The sequence below is a fragment of the Polypterus senegalus genome, chromosome 4 (assembly GCF_016835505.1).
Source record: "Polypterus senegalus isolate Bchr_013 chromosome 4, ASM1683550v1, whole genome shotgun sequence".
NCBI classification, from domain to species: Eukaryota; Metazoa; Chordata; class Cladistia; order Polypteriformes; family Polypteridae; genus Polypterus; species Polypterus senegalus.
This window is the reverse complement of record NC_053157.1, coordinates 147,475,864-147,493,239: the sequence shown is the minus strand read 5'-3', so window position 1 is coordinate 147,493,239 and position 17,376 is coordinate 147,475,864. Positions and strand designations below refer to the sequence as shown.

General features: G+C 34.7%; 1 protein-coding gene across 5 annotated transcripts in view; it reads left to right on the top strand.

Moving 5' to 3' along the window:
• Window positions 1-17,376, top strand: part of kiaa0232 (KIAA0232 ortholog) — a 132,482-nt gene that overhangs the window by 79,620 nt on the left and 35,486 nt on the right. For 4 of the 5 annotated variants that reach the window (XM_039751439.1, XM_039751440.1, XM_039751443.1 and 1 more), the window contains 2 exons: window positions 10,169-10,238; window positions 14,873-14,957. In XM_039751439.1, the coding sequence (XP_039607373.1) occupies window positions 10,169-10,238; window positions 14,873-14,957 (155 nt within the window). The remainder of the gene's footprint in view (window positions 1-10,168; window positions 10,239-14,872; window positions 14,958-17,376) is intronic. The other variant, XM_039751441.1, reaches the window with a different exon arrangement.

Genomic DNA, 17,376 nt, shown 5'->3' with positions numbered 1-17,376 from the left:
AGGGGTTTCTTGTAGCACAGCGTTCATATTTTTGCGTTTCATTGTGATTTTTTTATTTGTTTTTCTAGTTCACAGCTTTTGTGTTTTCTGTATGTATCTTTATTTAGTGTTTTATGCTGGTACTGTTTTGTATCAGGTATTGTGTATATGATCTTTTTTCTACTTTTCCCAGTTATTCATTCTAAAATTAGGGTGGAGTGGTGGCTCTGAGGCTAGGGATCTGCACTGGCAATTGGAAGGTTGCCAGTTCGAGTCCCGTAAAATGCCAAAAGGGATTCTGCTCTTTTGGGCCCTTGAGCAAGGCCCTTAACCTGCAGTTGCTGAGCGCTTTGAGTAGTGAGAAAAGCACTATATAAATGCAAAGAATTATAATTAATTCTGTCAAGTGCTTTGCGCATGGATACAGCACTATAAAAATTAATTAATTTTACTACTTTAGTTGAATAAAATAGTTCTTCTGAGTAGAAACATCACATACACACTGTTAACCTATAAATTTGGGACTACAATAGCACCTAAACTAGATTCAGTCTCCAAAGTATATGTATAAAGATTATATTGTAATATTTACTGCAACCATGACAATTTTTAATGATAAAAAATATTTGGCCATACCACCCACCCCTAATTTTCTTGAAGTATTGAAGTTGCCTCCTGCACCAATCTAGAAATGCACATTTTAGTTTAATTAAAAAAGTAGTGTCCTGGGACAAGATTTATCACTTTGCATGATGCCAGAATTGCCCAGACTTGGTTATTCTGTTGTGGATGCTCGGATTGAACAGACAATGTAGGACGGAGCCTGACTGATAATATCAGGTCCTGAAAAATTGGGCGTATTTTATTAGGCTGTTCCCTAGAATATACATCTTTAGTTTGAAAATCCATTACCCTTGACTGATGCACAATGTAAGAAGTTTAGCTTGTTAAAAATGTCTGTGCTAAACCAGGGGTTCTCAGCGTTTCATTCTGGCATACCCCACCCTAGGAGTTTACAATTTCTGAAGTTTTTATTTTTTTTATTTTTTTTTTTTATTCTTAAATTTTTAAGTACTGAAACTTAAGTAAAACTAAAGCCAATATTTGTGTATACTCAAAATATCTTAATTTACAGAAATAGTTTAAAACTTAAAGCTTTAATAAAAAAAATACACACACACGCACTTTTCAAATCAGATTTGAATGAAAATCACTTACTTTTATGACATTTGCTCATAATATACATTACGTCGGTATGTGGTGGAAACATTACTAATGAGTAATGTCAATTTCCCCCAGTCAGATTATTTCAAATTTCAAATGTCACATACCTCATGCTCTTAATTTTCCAAATCTTTACCTTTTTTCAGTTTGTCCCAACTTTAACACAACCTTTATCAAATCAACTTGTCAGTTTAAGATTGTTAATTTCGATAAAGCATCCTTTACTGTGTTGTTTTCAAGTCATATCTCAGAAGTGATCAGACTTTGCTGTTACTTATGCCTGTGTATTAATACAAAATTTCTCACTAATTTGGAATGACTGCCATAGAAACAAAGATCTCCATGATGCATAATTTAATCTGTCATTCTTGCTAATAATTTACATTGTCTTCTTGATAAAGAAAATCAAATATCAAAGGAGAAAACATATATTGATACATCATTAAGATGTATTGTTGCCTTTTTGCACATTTTACTCTGTAGGTAGGACTTTGACTCAATGTTTGTAGGAGTCTCATTTCTAAAGCTGAAATACTTCTTGGCTTTTATATTATGTCTTCCCTCATGAATTAAATTGCCATAAAAACCATTGGTCCTAAATAACTCAATGCATTATTTTATTTTTTTTTCCAGAGTGATCTAGAATTCAGTATTATAGAGGTCTTGAGTAAATGGCATAAATGTTGCTATTTTCTTTTTTAAAAAGTAAGGTAATGTCCAGATATTTCAAGTAATCTTAATTATTCCTTTAAACTACATAACGGGTTTACCACTTTGAACAGTAATAAACTGAACCAGAAGTTTTCTGTATCTATATGTACTTGTCTCTGGAGGAAATTTGGCCTATTCCACCAAATAGCCTATTATGTTTTTGGTGACATTTGTGAATGTTTGCATGTACAACAGGCTCAGTAGCGGCACCTCTTTGAAATTTAGAAGTGGACTTCAGCTCCAGGCAATTCCACAGTTTCATTTCTTCAGTTTCACTTCTTTCACTTATATATATATATATATATATATATATATATATATATATATATATATATATATATATATATATATATATATATATATATATATATATATATATATATATATACACACACACACACATTTGAATCAGGTTCTTGCTGTACAATACAATATTAATTCTTTAGACATTTACTGGAACTCTGTTTTCTAAGCACTTCTTATTCCATTAAACATTGTTCCAGAATTTGAGAGTTAACAAGAAGGAAGTCTTTTGGCATAGTTTGATAGTCATGTTCTTTTTAGTAAGCAGTGGTTTTTGGCTTGATGCTCAGCCACAAGTTTCATTTTTGCCTGTTGTCTTTGTTTAAATTGAGTCATGAACACAGACACTGCTCCTCAATAGAGAGGTCTGCACATGCTGAGATGTTGTATTTATTTATTGACATTAGCAACAGTAGTTGACATTGAATTTTATTTGATTTGATGGTGCTCATATAGATAAATACAGCAATGATGATAACAGCATTTTGCGAAATGTATTAATTTTCCCATATAAACCCCAACCAAACCTCCCTCAAAATTTGGATTAGCAGTTGCTTATTTCTAACAGTTCAAAAACATTTCAAAAACACTTGATAGCTGCAGTTGTCAGAAATTTTTCTGTTACTGTGAAAAATGTATGAAAAAAGTATCTATGATTGCTTTGTCATTGTTAGGCGGGATAGCATTTCTAGCCAGTTTGTTAAGCAGTTTAGGAAAATGTTACTGGGAAAACCCTGTTGATATTTACCAGTAAATAATTATTAAGAGATGTCTTTAATTTATCATATTTAGGAGTTTTTGAGGTGGTTTTGAATGGCCAAAATTTTAATTTGGATTATCATTGGCAGTACTGTACAAACGTGTATTCCAGTTACCGCGTGATCTTCAGCTTTAACTGTTATTGCATCAAATGACTAACAACAGTAGCATTTTGACATTGATGATAGACAGGAAATATAAGTTGAAAAACAAGTGTAATAAGGGATAACACAACTAAAAGAAGGTGTAAATATTTTTAGTTGAACTTGTATTTAACTATAAGAGATCTATCAGAATCAAGGAAGCAAAGGGGAAAAACATTGATTTGTACTACATATTACTGAAATGCAATACCATATACTGTAGTGTATATACAACAAACCCACCAAAATCTGAGTCCTGGTCAATGTGGATAGTTTTTGGTTCACATATTATATGGTGTTTAGACTTGACATTACAGTGCACATTTGTCCAGTTTTGGCGAGTAGGTAAACTCCAGCCCAAGATGCACCATTTTTAACCTATACATATTTTTACTGACAGTAGAAAATAGCTGTAAGATACAGGTGCAGGGTATTCAGTTCTTACCATTAGTTTCCTGTGTAACACAAATAAAAGTAAAAGGTTGGGTATTCACCTTGAAAAGTGATACAATGACACTGGGTAGGAATGTTAAACTGTTTATTATGACCATAAATTATTTTATATTGATGAAAAGCATAACAATGTTTTTAAGGTCAGTAAATAAATATATAGTGTGTAAAGCAATTGCCACAGTAAAGTCTTAGAATTCTGAATTCTTAGATATCATTTATAAAGTCTAACTAGGATAATTCTCGCTGTATTTTTATTCCCAATATTGACACGTTTGTAATTCCTCTTTTAAAAGTTTATTATCTTGATGTGGTGTTTTAGCTCAACTTTTTTTAAAGTGTCTGTTATCATTAACGTGTTGTCTTCCTTTTGATCCTTATTATTTCAGTGGAAGGAGTTTCTTGATTTATCTGCAGAAATTAGCTCTTTGCATATTGTAAATTACTGATCATCTCTTGGAAGTAGGATGTAGAAATTGGAAGTTGGGTATTGAAAAAATAGGTGTGAAAGGAATTAAGTATAAGCTGTATGCCATGTAGCTTGCTCTTTGTGCATGATCATTCAGTTCTTAGATGCCACATTCCTCAAGGACCAGGCCTTTTAGTAGTAGAGATCAGTGCACAATTAAGAAGCAACAAAATTATTTACTTTTGAATGCTAGTTTTATTCAGTCTCCTGTCTAATACACTGAATCTAAAAAGAGAGGTTTTTACCTTTTTGTTACTGAAATGAAAGTACTTTTTTAGTGTCTAAATTATCTAACCCCATTCTATCTAAACAAAACTGTTGTAAATCTGTCTTGATGAAATGCACTTTGTGTGTATAAAATTCAAAGATCTTATCCTTTCACATTGCTTCTGAACAAGAATGGAGTCCTTGATTTTTAGTTATTTATCATATGTTGTGATCATCCATGTGGTCACTTATACATAGCTTTTAAATGAACATCCCAGTTATAAACATTAGTCTTGATTTTATATCGCTACCTTAAAGCCATGGATGTCACTTGAAATATTACCCCAAAATCTATTAATAATAAAAGACATCTTTAGTACAACAGAAACAAAGGTTCTCAGTACTGACCTCAGGAGCTGCTTATGACATTTCACCAAGATCAGAGAATACTAAACTAAGTAAATCATTTAAACCTGGTATTAGGCAGCACGCTGATGTCTATTACTTTATTTTTATTTTTTTTTTTTTTTGGGAGTTTTGTATCGACTCGTATCTGAATGACTGACTTCAAGGCATCTGCAAGTACCAAGTCTAAGGATGTCTGTACATCATACATTGAAAATGTTTTTTAATTTAGAGTGTAATTTACTTTCTCAAAAAAGTAGCCCGTCTCTAATTGCTGTCCTGTTATTCAAAGCCTATCATAACATCCTAACACAGGACCCAAGTTTTATGTGAACAGGCTCTAAAGGTAAACTTTCAGCACAAAGGGATCTGTGAGCTTAGGTTTTGAACAAGGTTTGGGGAAGCTAGAGGTGCAATAAAATCCAAGTGATATTTTGGCACATGCAGTCCAGTGCTGCTGATATCTTCAATTGTAATTTAAAATTTTTGGGACAGTTGAGCAAGAATGTAGATTCTATAGCACTTTCCCCGGAATTTAAAATTGTATATTTCAAATAATGGGTTGTTGTTTTATGTATGGTTGTAATTTACTAAATGAGACACTGAACTGTATTGGTATACTTGTGTAATATGTCTTTCAGTACTTATAGACCAGGAGTATTTCTTCTCCAGACAGACAGAAATTAGTTTTTCAGAGTTCATTTGCTAACTGTGCACATATACAATATATTGGTAAAGTGAATAACATGACTTCCTGTTAGGTTTGTGAGATTCTTGTGTCTTCTGTCAACCAGTGTTCTCCAGGATTATCAAATGCCATTTAATGTGTGGATATTTAGAATTATTCTATCAAATATGTCATTCAATAGTTTGGACACATTTGGCCAAATGTCATCTGTGAGATATTCTTGTGCTGTCCTGTGTGCACAGCCACTTTAAGATAGACCCACAGATTTTAAATGATGCTCAAGTTTGGGGTCTTTGAAGGTCATTCCAAGAAATTTACCTTGTGTTTCTTGAGTTGTATTTAATAGTGGATTTTGAAGTTTGTTTTGGGTTGCTGCCTTGTTGTGGAAGACCTCATTTTTTTCAATCAGTAAAAAAGCATATTTCATATTTGCGAAACACTTTGTTATAGTGTTAATAAGCAGAAACACTACACTGTTATATACAAGTCAGGGGTGTGGAAATCAAATTTGTTTCTACTTGTCCACGGACAAGTAAACGTAGAAAATCCACTTGTCCGCCAGTTGAATTCACTTGCCCATAAACAAATAACAAAAGTGAAAAATAGTTTATTTTTTCTGATCTCTTTTATTGATACCAAAACTGCCTTCCATTTTAAAACTGAAAAAAGTTCTTTCAGGGAATAGTATTTTGCCACCTTGCTCTAGAACAGTATATAAAAGATTACCTTATTTTAACTGGCTAACTAAAGTATGCCTTCATTATAGCGACACTGTTTCTGTTTCATATATTACAGTTACATAACAGAACACTTTCCTGATTCATTTTCTGCCAGGGAATAGTATTTTGCCACCTTGCTCTAGAACAGTATATAAAAGATTCCCTTATTTTAACTGGCTAATAAACAATGCCTTCATTATAGCTACACTAGTTCTGTTTCATATATTACAGTTACATAACAGAACACTGTCCTGATTCATTTTCTGCCATGTTCTTCAGCTTTTGTCTTGCAACATCTTCTCCCCCAAGAATCTTTACCACCTCGGACCGCATGGACTGAATGCTGTTCATTTCTGCTTGAGCTGAACTGCATGGTTCCTGGACTTATGGTCCTGCAGAAGTGAATGCTGATGACTTTTCAGGTTTTTGATGAGTGATGTGCCTGTTGCCAGGTGACAGCCAGAATTCCACAGCTGGTCGTGGGTCAAACTCTTCTAAAAAAGCAGTATTGAACAGCCTAGCATAACGCTCAACCTCCGAGCGTTCAGCTTTAGAAAACGCTTTTTCAATTGAACCAACTTTTTTCTTTTAGACTCATGTCTCTATCTGACGTACTAAACCCCCAGTTCCTATCCTTTTTTTTCTGCACATAACCAATCACCACAAGATAAACGTATTTGTGAAATTAAAACTAGTTATAAGCTTAGACCTCCGAATGGATAGCATAATTAAACATGTATAACGAAATTTTTTTTTAAAGTTCTGAAAACTGAGGTCTAAGTTTATAACTAGTTTTAATTGCACAAAGACGTTTATCATGTGGTGATTGGTTATATGGAGAAAGACAAAGGATAGGAACTGGGGGTTTAGTACGTAAGATAGACACAGCAAACATGCAATAAAGAAAGCCCGCTCAGAAAAACATCCATTGAATTCTGCGTTCGTGTCTCCGACCTCCAGATCACGAACCCAGCATTTACACAATATTTCAGATAAACCCGTGCGATACCAAATTAAATATCCAGTTTTTTGGAGCCTTGTCACACCTGCCATAAACTTCTCTACACTGAACAGAGACCTGAGGACCCCTTAATGCAAGGGAGCAGCACTACAGTCACGCCACCGTGCCCCCTGCCACCCAAGTCTAATACATGCTTTAATGCATTTCATCGTGAAAAAGATTTCAAGTATTTATCTTAGTATTCTGAATGTTCATTGAGCAGGAATATCATGAAGTCAATGTGCGGCGATTGCTGCCGGCACCTCTCACTGCAAGAGGAAGTCAGTGTAAGAAGCGCGCAGAGATTAACAACTGGATCGGGGAACACTTAATATAAAGCATATAATGTGCTACATTAATTTATGACGGGGTTTGAGAAATTCTAGTAAATGAAACATTCATTTTAAGATGAAATTTAGTTTGCGACATTCTACTAACAAAATAAACTACAAGAATAAAGTGGAAATGTCGAGAATAAAGTCAAAATGTCGACTTTAATCTCGACATTTACATTTTTTTTTGTCTTTACTGTGTCCGTATTTTTTTCACAGTGGCCTTACTACGCTTCCTTAGGTTTTTCAGGGCCTGTTGTGCCAGTTTTAATCAAGAAATGATCCATTTCTCTTCCGCGATGCTACTTGTTTCAGTTTCAGCAACACACATATAGCGAGAACAATGTGCTTACCGCAGTGCATTATGGGTTACGCAGGTCATTCCTAATGATGTATTCGAAATTCCACAAGATGGTACATTTCCAAAGAAGTAAATATTACAGATGTTGTGGGGGAAAAAAATAATCGCGTCTAAGTAAAGACTTTTATTGATATTTCATAACATTTGGAAGCCATTAGAATGTTTTCTTTATTTTTAATAAACTGACAGCGCGAAACCAACTTGTTTTATATGAAAAATTCTCTAATCAAAAACAATCTATAGACAGCTCATCAAAATTGATGTCACACAATAAATTTCTTAACTCCTCAATATATCACAACCTATGCGAAATCGCAAATTTCAGAAAAAATTAACTGCCTAACAAGATTTATCTGGCGAAAACAATTGCATTGTAGGTGAAATGACCGCATTTTTATGTAGAAAAAAATAATTTTATCAATAATATATAAAAATTATCGATTATAATGAAAAATCATCAAATTACATCGCAATGCTGGCATGATAAAAAAATGACCGCATCTCCAAGCATGTAAATAGTAGGGTAAAATACTTATGTAAGACCACAAGAGTGCTTCCCCTTTGAAAAATCAGCTGTCATTTTGTAAACAATATTGAATACCAATTTGAGACATGAAGAACATGCCTAAGTAGACTGTTTCCGCACGAATGCACTCCAAATGTTTAAAATTTGAAAGTAGTGGTAAAAATTGCACTTGTCCGCGGACAACTGAAACCAGAAAACACGCTTGTCCGGCGGTCAATTTACCCGTGTCGGACGAGTCGGGCGTTGGATTTCCGCACCCCTGCATCTCTAATAGAAAAAATATATTGTTGTTTTGGTTACAAACCTATCTTTACACCACCTCTGCCTTACACATGGTGGGGATACATTTCTATCTCTATGACTTGTTTTGTTTTGTTGGGGAGACTTGCAGTCTTGTTGTATTCAGTGAGCAGACATGGTGGACTGACTACATGTCTGGACCCAGAGTCCTAATATTGTCAGTTAAGTTTGTGATTGAAAGTCACAGGAAAAATCGTATAGTGTGACGGGGCCCTAAGGTAAATTTCAAAGCTTTTTCTTTTTTTTAATTAAGTAAAGAAAATGAAAACGTTTTAAGAACCACCAAGAAGCTGTTCACATCTAATTAGTTTAGAATCCCCACATTTGTTACACTAGAATGCGTTAATGGGCCTATATATAAAGAGGTTTGTTGTTGTCCAAGTTTTGTCATGACATTTAAACTAGGAGAATGAAACACAGATAGCAGGTGGAATCTTGAGGTGGCAGATATCCCCAACCAATATAATCTAACAAATCAGTAAGTTAAGTAGCACACTACATCTGCGTGCATGTAGTTCTCCTGGTAGCATCAGGAGTCTCGAGATAAACTTGCTGTAGAAGTGATTGTTTTAGGTGCTGTGGCATAGCCATTGTGCTGTGATTGTATTGTGCTATTTTAGTGTGTTGCTATCGGCAGGCGTCTGTATTTTCTTAAGTGAAATGCTGTCAAACTATTGATGCTTTCTGATGCTGGGACCTTCATTCATGCTCTGATTGACAGTTACTCAGAGGTAATTTTTAATGCTGCAGTATATTAAAAAATATTTTAAAGACTTTTCTTGAATGTGCAGAAATAACTTATTAGTTTATCCATATCCCAAGATAATAGTAGTATCGTGTCAGTTTTTTATATATTCTCAGAATCTTGTATAAATACTTTAAAGACGCACCTTGGTGATTCCTGGAAAAAACTTACGTGGAGCATGAATAAGTTTACTTCCTTACAATTACTTACTTCTCCTGCAAGTGATTTGTCTGTTTTGAGGAGTTGATTTTGTGTGGGATGTTCAAGGATTCTTTACAGCAAAAATGTCCTTGCAGACAATCCTGAAGCCATTACAATGTTTTTATTGTGCATTATATTTTACTCAGTTTAAATTTGCCACATATGAACATGCCATATTTCTTTTTATTGTATGTTACAGATACAGATTAAGACAATATTTGTTTTCCTAAAACGTCTCCTGCTATCTCTGTTAAAACAAAGTGTTAAAATGAGTAGTAACTGGTGTGATAAACACTGTACAAATATGTTGCCTACAGCCACTGTATATTTATTACATATAACAAAAATCTAATGGAAACATTCTATTAATTTTCCATAAAACCAATAAGCTCATGTCAAATGTAGCTACACCTGGAAGATCTGTCAATAATGATGACATGGACTAAGAAGGCAGAGTGAAATATTGTAAGGGCCAAATCATGTAAAGAGTTGTTTTTTTTTTTTTTTTTCTTCTTCTTTTTGTGTCTGCTTTTTAAAATCACGAGTGTTGTAACCTTAACATAACTTGCTATTTTTAACTGTTAATTTTGTTTGCACATTAAGCCATGTCAGTCTTATTTAATTTAATTCTATTATTTTATTACAGAGCTCTGGAATTGAAACCCTAGTTGAGGAGCTTTGCTCCAAGTTGAAAGATCTTGAGAACAAGCAGAAAGGTATGAAGATTCCTGCAAATATTTTCTCCATGTACTTTTGTCCACCCACATTTCAGTGATGCCAGTTTGGGTGATAAATGTCACCAAGATGTTCCATTATGAGTAAGGAGTGATTGTGTTTTATAGTTTTTAAGCACTAATGGAGAAATTGTGTTTTATGGTTTTTAAGCACTCTATCCTGGTTTCATTCCTGCAATATGTCCCTTTTGCCAAATACTTCAGGAAAGTTTTTCTGGTATAGTGTTATGGAAGGCTGCAATGTTTTTTATTTTCCTTCCCTTTAGTAAATGGACTTTGTCACTGTTTTTTAGTTCTCATTAAAACCATACCTTATACAAGTGCATCTCAATAAATTAGAATATCATCCATCCATCCATAATCCAACCCGCTATATCCTAGCCACAGGGTCATGGGGGTCTGCTGGAGCCAATCCCAGCCAACACAGGGAGTGCGCAGGGCAGGGCACCAGCCCACCACATGCACACACTAGGGACAATTTAGAATCACCAGTGCACCTAACCTGCATGTCTTTGGACTGTGGGAGGAAACCAGAGTACCTGGAGGAAACCCACGCAGACACGGGGAGAACATTCAAACTCCACGCATGGAGGACCCGGGAAGCGTACCCAGGTCTAACTGCGAGGCAGCAGTACTACCTACTGCGCCACCTTGTCGCCCAGAATGTCATTGAAAAGTTAATTTATTTCATCTATTAATTTTAAATAGTGAAACTCATATAGATTCATTACAAACAGTGATATATTTCAAGCGTTTATTTCTTTTTATTTTGCTGATTATGGCTTACAGGTAATTAAAACTCAAAATTCAGTATCTCGGAAAATCAGAATATTACATAAGGCTAATAATAAAAAAAAGATTTTTAATACAGAAATGTTGGCCTACTAAAAAGTATGTCCATGTACGCATTCAGTACTTGGTTGGGGCTCCTTTTGCATGAATTACTGCATCAATGCGGCGTGGCATGGAGGCTATCAGCCTTTGGCACTGCTGAGATGTTAAGGAAGCTCAGGATGCTTTGATAGCGGCCTTCAGCTCATCTGCATTGTTGGGTCTGGTGTCTCTCATCTTCCTCTTGACAATACCCCATAGAGAATTATGTCAGACGAATTTGCTGGCCAATCAAGCACAGTGATACCGTGGTCATTAAACCAGGTATTGGTACTTTTGGCAGTGAGGGCAGGTGCCAAATCTAGCTGGAAAATGAAATCCGCATCTCCATAAAGCTTGTCAGTAGAGGGAAGCATGAAGTGCTCTAAAATTTCCTGCTAGTCGGTTACACTGACTTTGGACTTGATAAAACACAGTGGACCAATACCAGCAGATGATATGCTCCCCAAATCATTACTGACTGGAAACTTCACACTGGACCTCAATCTACTTGGATTATGTGCCTCTCCACTCTTCCTTCGGACTCTGGGACATTGATTTCCAAATGAAATGCCAAATTTACTTTCTTCTGAAAAGAGGACTTTGAACCACTAGCAACAGTCCTGTCTGTTTTCTCCCCAGTCCAAGTAAGATGTTTCAGACGTTGTCTCTGGTTCAGGAGTGGCTTGACACAAGGAATGCAACAGTTGTAGCCTGTGTCCTGGATACGTCTTTGTGTGGTGACTCTTGAAGCACTGACTCCAGCCACAGTCCACTCCTTATGAATCTCCCCCAAATTCTTGAATGGTCTGTGCTTCACAATCCTCTCAAGGCTGTGGTTATCCCTGTTGATTATGCATCTTTTTCTGAGTCAATGATGGTCTCCTGGACAACTGTCAAATCAGTAGTCTTTCCCGTGATTGTGTGGCCTACTGAACCAGACTGAGAGACCATTTAAAGGCTCAAGACACCTTTGCAGGTATTTTGGATTAATTAGGTGAGTGGAGTGTGACATCATGAGTCTACACTATTGAACTTTTTTACAATATTATAAGCCATAATTGTCAAATTGAAAAGAAAATAATGCTTGAAATATATCAATCTTGAAATATATCACTGTCATGAATCTATATGAGTTTCACTTTTTGAATTGAATTAATGAAATACATTAACTTTTTGATGATATTTTGATTTATTCATATGCACCTGTACATTATGAAACACTTTTTAACTTGTATTTTTAAGTGGATTTAAAGAAGCTTTTATTCTGGAGCCCTTTTGCATAAATAATATTGATATTTCTTCTTTTAAATATGATTAGCTTTTTAAACTACAAGTACTAGTTCTATTCTAATTAATAATAGTTAATAGAAATTTATAAGCTACAAGTATGTTTTTGTTTATGTAAAAAGCACGTGTATTTATTATCAATATTAGAAGCGAGTGTAAGGCTGTGTCAGTGTGCACCTGCAAAGGAAAAAAGGTTACGGATTACATTTTCCTTCCATGTTTTAAAGGAAAGAAAGAAATACATCTTGGTTGTATAGACTTCATTATGTGTGCATCTTTAAAAAGGAAAATGTAGGCAATGTATAGGGGAAAGAGGGAACAAAGCAAGGGCATATGAAATGGAGAAATTAGAGTTTTTGGTCTCTTCCCAGTTTTCAGTCTCTCCCTTCATCTCCTGTGATGGCAGCATTTTCTCACTCACTCTCACCTTTTCTCCTTTCAGCTGTCCTGGTTTTGTTACTTCCTTCCGCCTATATATGTTGTTTTTTTTCCTTGTCTGTTGCTCATCTAATGAGGCTTATACAGCCAAGATGCTCTGTTTTTAACCTTCTTTCCTATTTAGTGTGGAAATAACCTTTAATCTTTTTTTCCTCCTATAGTAAGAGTGAGTTCATGAAGAACTAAAAAAAAAAAAATCTGATTAGCCTTAAAGTTTGTCCAAAGTGCTTACAGCTCAGCATCATTATATTTAAATGTGTATAGTGAGGTATATGGCTATTTTATAAACTTATCAGATGGTTAATATGCACTTGCTAATAAAATAATTGGCAAATAGAAAGTGACCTGTCTTTGGGGTTCCAGAAAAAACCGGTCACGCTACAGTATAGGTCCTCTGTACATTAATTACATTTATCATTTGAAAGCCTTTTCTCTGAAATGTTCTGGAATAAAAAATTAGTTTGATCTTTTTTTAAAGACTTACAGCGTCAAGAGTTCAAATACTAAGACTTCTAAAGGTGCAGTGGAGCAGGTTGACGCAGATATTTCTTCATGAGTTTTTAAGCTGAGGAAATGTATGACAGAGATGATAACTTTGTAATTAAACTGGAGAAGGAGGTTTCATGTTATTTTGGCATTTAATAAAACCAAAGAATGCAGATTTGGATTTTAGGAGAATTCTTTATAGGCTGACCTTCTTAAAACAGAACTGCTTTGATAAAAGAAGGTGAGTAGAAATGCAAGTCTTGGAAAAAGATAAAAGGTCTAAAGGCTGGTTTAGTGATATTGAACAAAAGGCAGTGAGAGAGCAAGTCCTGGACGTAATTTTAGCAGAAAGCACAATTAATCACATTTTTTTTTGGATTGTAAAAACTATTTATTTTTATAGTTTTGTACTACTTGTCAGTTTTAGCTCTCTGACCAACAATACGTACTTGTGCAATGTGGTAAAGGTCTGCAATGTACTTTTTTGTACTGGTCCTGCCAGTGTTTCATCCTTCTGCTATCAAAATTCCATCCCATTCTGACCTGCTTTCCCATGTGCCTGCCAAAGGTTCCAATCCCAAACAAATTTCCGCTTTCCCCTTTAACAGGCACTTGAATTCGGTACACAATCTAAGTAGATTCTTAAAACTATAGCATCTACAAGGGGTGTGGGGGATCACACAGGTGTGAGTAAATCTTATCAGACTTTTTTTTTTTTTTTTCTTTTTATCAATACAATCAGAGTTGTTTTCAAAAACTTAATAAATAGACAGATTAATAGGTAACGAGTGACCAGACCCGCTATTTCCTAAAAATGATCACTTTTTGAGACCTTATAGTACACTGCTCCACAGTTTGCAAATGAAACAATTCTGATGTGATTAAAGTGCACATTACATACTTTAATTAAATGGTATTCACATACTTTTTTTACGTGGTCCCCCCATATGTAATCTCACAAACTAGACTTCTTGAATGTGGGCTGCCTTGGTTAGGTTTGTGGATATTCTAAGACCCTGGCCCATAGCTTTCATAGAATGTGTCTGTTGAAAGATAATACTAAAAATACTTTGACAATATTTCATATAAAATAAACAACCACTTTATTCTTTGTAACTATTTATAATGGCTTGGAAAATAGCACAGCAGGGACCTCTTATTTTACTAGTACACAATGCTTTCTTACTTAATGCCCTTAATGGCTGCGGATTTGCCTTGCCCAAATTACAATATGTACCACTCACCTGGTTTTTGTACCTTTGACACAAGAAGAAAACTTGTGCCAACTATAACTGAAGTTTTGGACGATATCAAGAGGAAAAGCATTAAGAATATTAAAAATACAAATTTTGTTAAAAATTTAAACAAAAAATAAGTGTCAGTAATTTGTTTGTAGTGTAACTTTATCTAAGCAGTTTTCACTTAATAAGCACCTTGAAATTTGTCTTAGTTTTATGGTCTCATAACTGAGCAAAACAAATTCTGAATGTATAAGACAATGCCTTATGACTTTTTTTTTCTTCTTCTCCTAGAAGAAAAGCTAAGTATAAAGAAATCTGACGGATCTCAGTCTCCTGAACTTGTAGCATCTCCTTCATCTAAAGATCAAGTGGAAATGTAAGTCTATATACACATCATATATGTAAAAGCCCAACACTTTATATTGGTCACTAATGTTTCAAATGTATCAGGAAGTAATGTGATAGCTCAAATGCAATATAAATATGCGGTTTTCAGCTCAGCACTAATTCAGCTGCCTTAGTGCACCTTTTAAAAAGCAAGAGTGATTAAAGAATTTAAATCAATTCTCATACAATTCTACTTAATTTCATATCTTTTTATGCTGAGTTAACTTTTTACCCCATCAGATTGTGAGACATACTTTGCTTTCACTCAACTCGTCATCTATGAGGATCTAGAAAGACCTCCCACAACTTTTTTTTTTAAACTCGGGCTCAGGGTTCAGTAAACTAGATTTGTTAGTCTGGCAAATAGTTGGCACCTAGCAAATTATTATATTTGCAAATATGACTGTAGTTTTGTAATGTGACTTTACATTTAGTACTGGGTAGATTGGGTATGTGCCCCATGCCAGCTGTTTCCAAAATGGACCAGTTAGGCAATAATAGCAGTCTGGCATCAGGTGCACAATATATATTTTGAGAGAGAGAGGGAGATCTTAAGATTTGAGGATATACAATGAGAAATATGAAAACATACCTATCTAGTGTGTCTGGATAGGTGTTGAATGGAGACAGTTATCTGCCTTCTAATTTGTCTGGGAATGTGGCTGAGTGTCAAGATCAAGATTCATTCAGGATTCAAAATTCTTTTTGTCACATACACAGTTAGTTACACAAGTACAACATGTAGTGAAATGTGCCCTGATCAGCCATGAGACTGTATAATAGTTAACAAGTAGATTATATTAAATTAGATTTAAAAAAAAATAATTAAATTAAAAGAAATTTCTAAAAAAAGAGATTTAAAAAGGGCAGAATTAAGGTGATACAGTATGTAAAAAAGTGTATATCCAAATAAGCATTACAATTATAAACAAGATCTGAAAAGTGTGTAAATAAAATATCTGTGTACTATAAGCACAGTGTGCTAGTTTGCTGGTTAATGTAAAAGACTTGAATGGCATGGTGGCATCATTTGTATCAAAATCAGTCTAAAAGCGTAATAATGGTACCATTGGAGGATATTGGAATATAAATTACAACATGAGTAAAACTGTGTGTGTGCTTTGAGTAGGTACAAGTCAAGTTTTTACCAATACTGTTTTGTTCTTTTAAGGTATAATTTAAGTTACATAGTTACAATTTTCTCTGAAACTTTACAAAGGTAATATACTGTAAGTTGGACTCTTAACATTTATATTCCCATAACTAATTTTTTATACTAAAGAATCTGAGATAATGCCATTTAATAATAATTTTACAAATAATGAATGTCCATTATTTGTGCCACTACTGCAAGTGAGAATTTCTACAAACTTCTTGAAAATTGCACTAAAGGTCAAGTAGTATTTTTTTATTTGGACATCAGATATGAGGGCCTATAATTATCAAGAGTCTCAAAGTTACTCCTAGACCTTGCATTAAAAGTCATACTAGGATAGGAATTCATTAACACTAAAATTTGGACAGGAGTTATTACCAATGCATCGTAGTACCTGTCCCAGCAAAGAGTAGGCGGTCATGTCTGAATGACACCCCTTGCTGCATTTAGTATTTTGCTTATACTAATACTGATTCTTCACCACAAAGATGGTGATGAAGATAATAATGATCTTACAAAGAAGAAGAATAAAAAGAAGGAAAACATAAGTTAGGATTTTGTGCTAAGTTGCTATAATTTTTGCCACTTTGCAGCATCACGAATAATACTGTGACGAACATGGAGGTAAAAAGACTGACACAAACACTGAATGAGAGCAAGTACTGCCCAATAACAGGCAGTGAATGTTCCAGGTATTGTTCCTGCATTGTACCCTATGCTTGCTGGCATAGGCCCCAGCTTTCCCATAACCCTGCTCAGGGTAAAGTGGGTTTAGAAAAAGAATGGACGGATGTGTTATCCACAGCCATAGTTTTTTATATGAATCACATTCCTGCCATTCTGGTAACAGAATACACTGCATTAAGTAACTTTTACAGAAACTAACCACAGCGGTTCTTTTGCTGTTTCTGCACTAGGGACAGAAACGAAAAAGACGTTCAGTTGTCCAGTGTCCAAGTTGTCTTACACATGCCCTGTCTCTCTCCATGATTCCCTCCTTCCTGAAGCCCCTGCCCCTTATCTTTTGCAAGTCTTTATTTATCTAATGCCTGCCTTCTTGAGCCTTCCTGGACTTGTAAAATGTACCAAGAATGTTCCATGGGTTCATGTAATGTAAAAACCTAGCATACTTGTGTGACCCATTCATATAAAGTTTGTGTTTTAGGTATGTGTTCAACAATTCTTGCATTTCCTGTCATCCTACATTTACATAGATTGTTATAGACATGGAACACACATGAAATGCATGTGT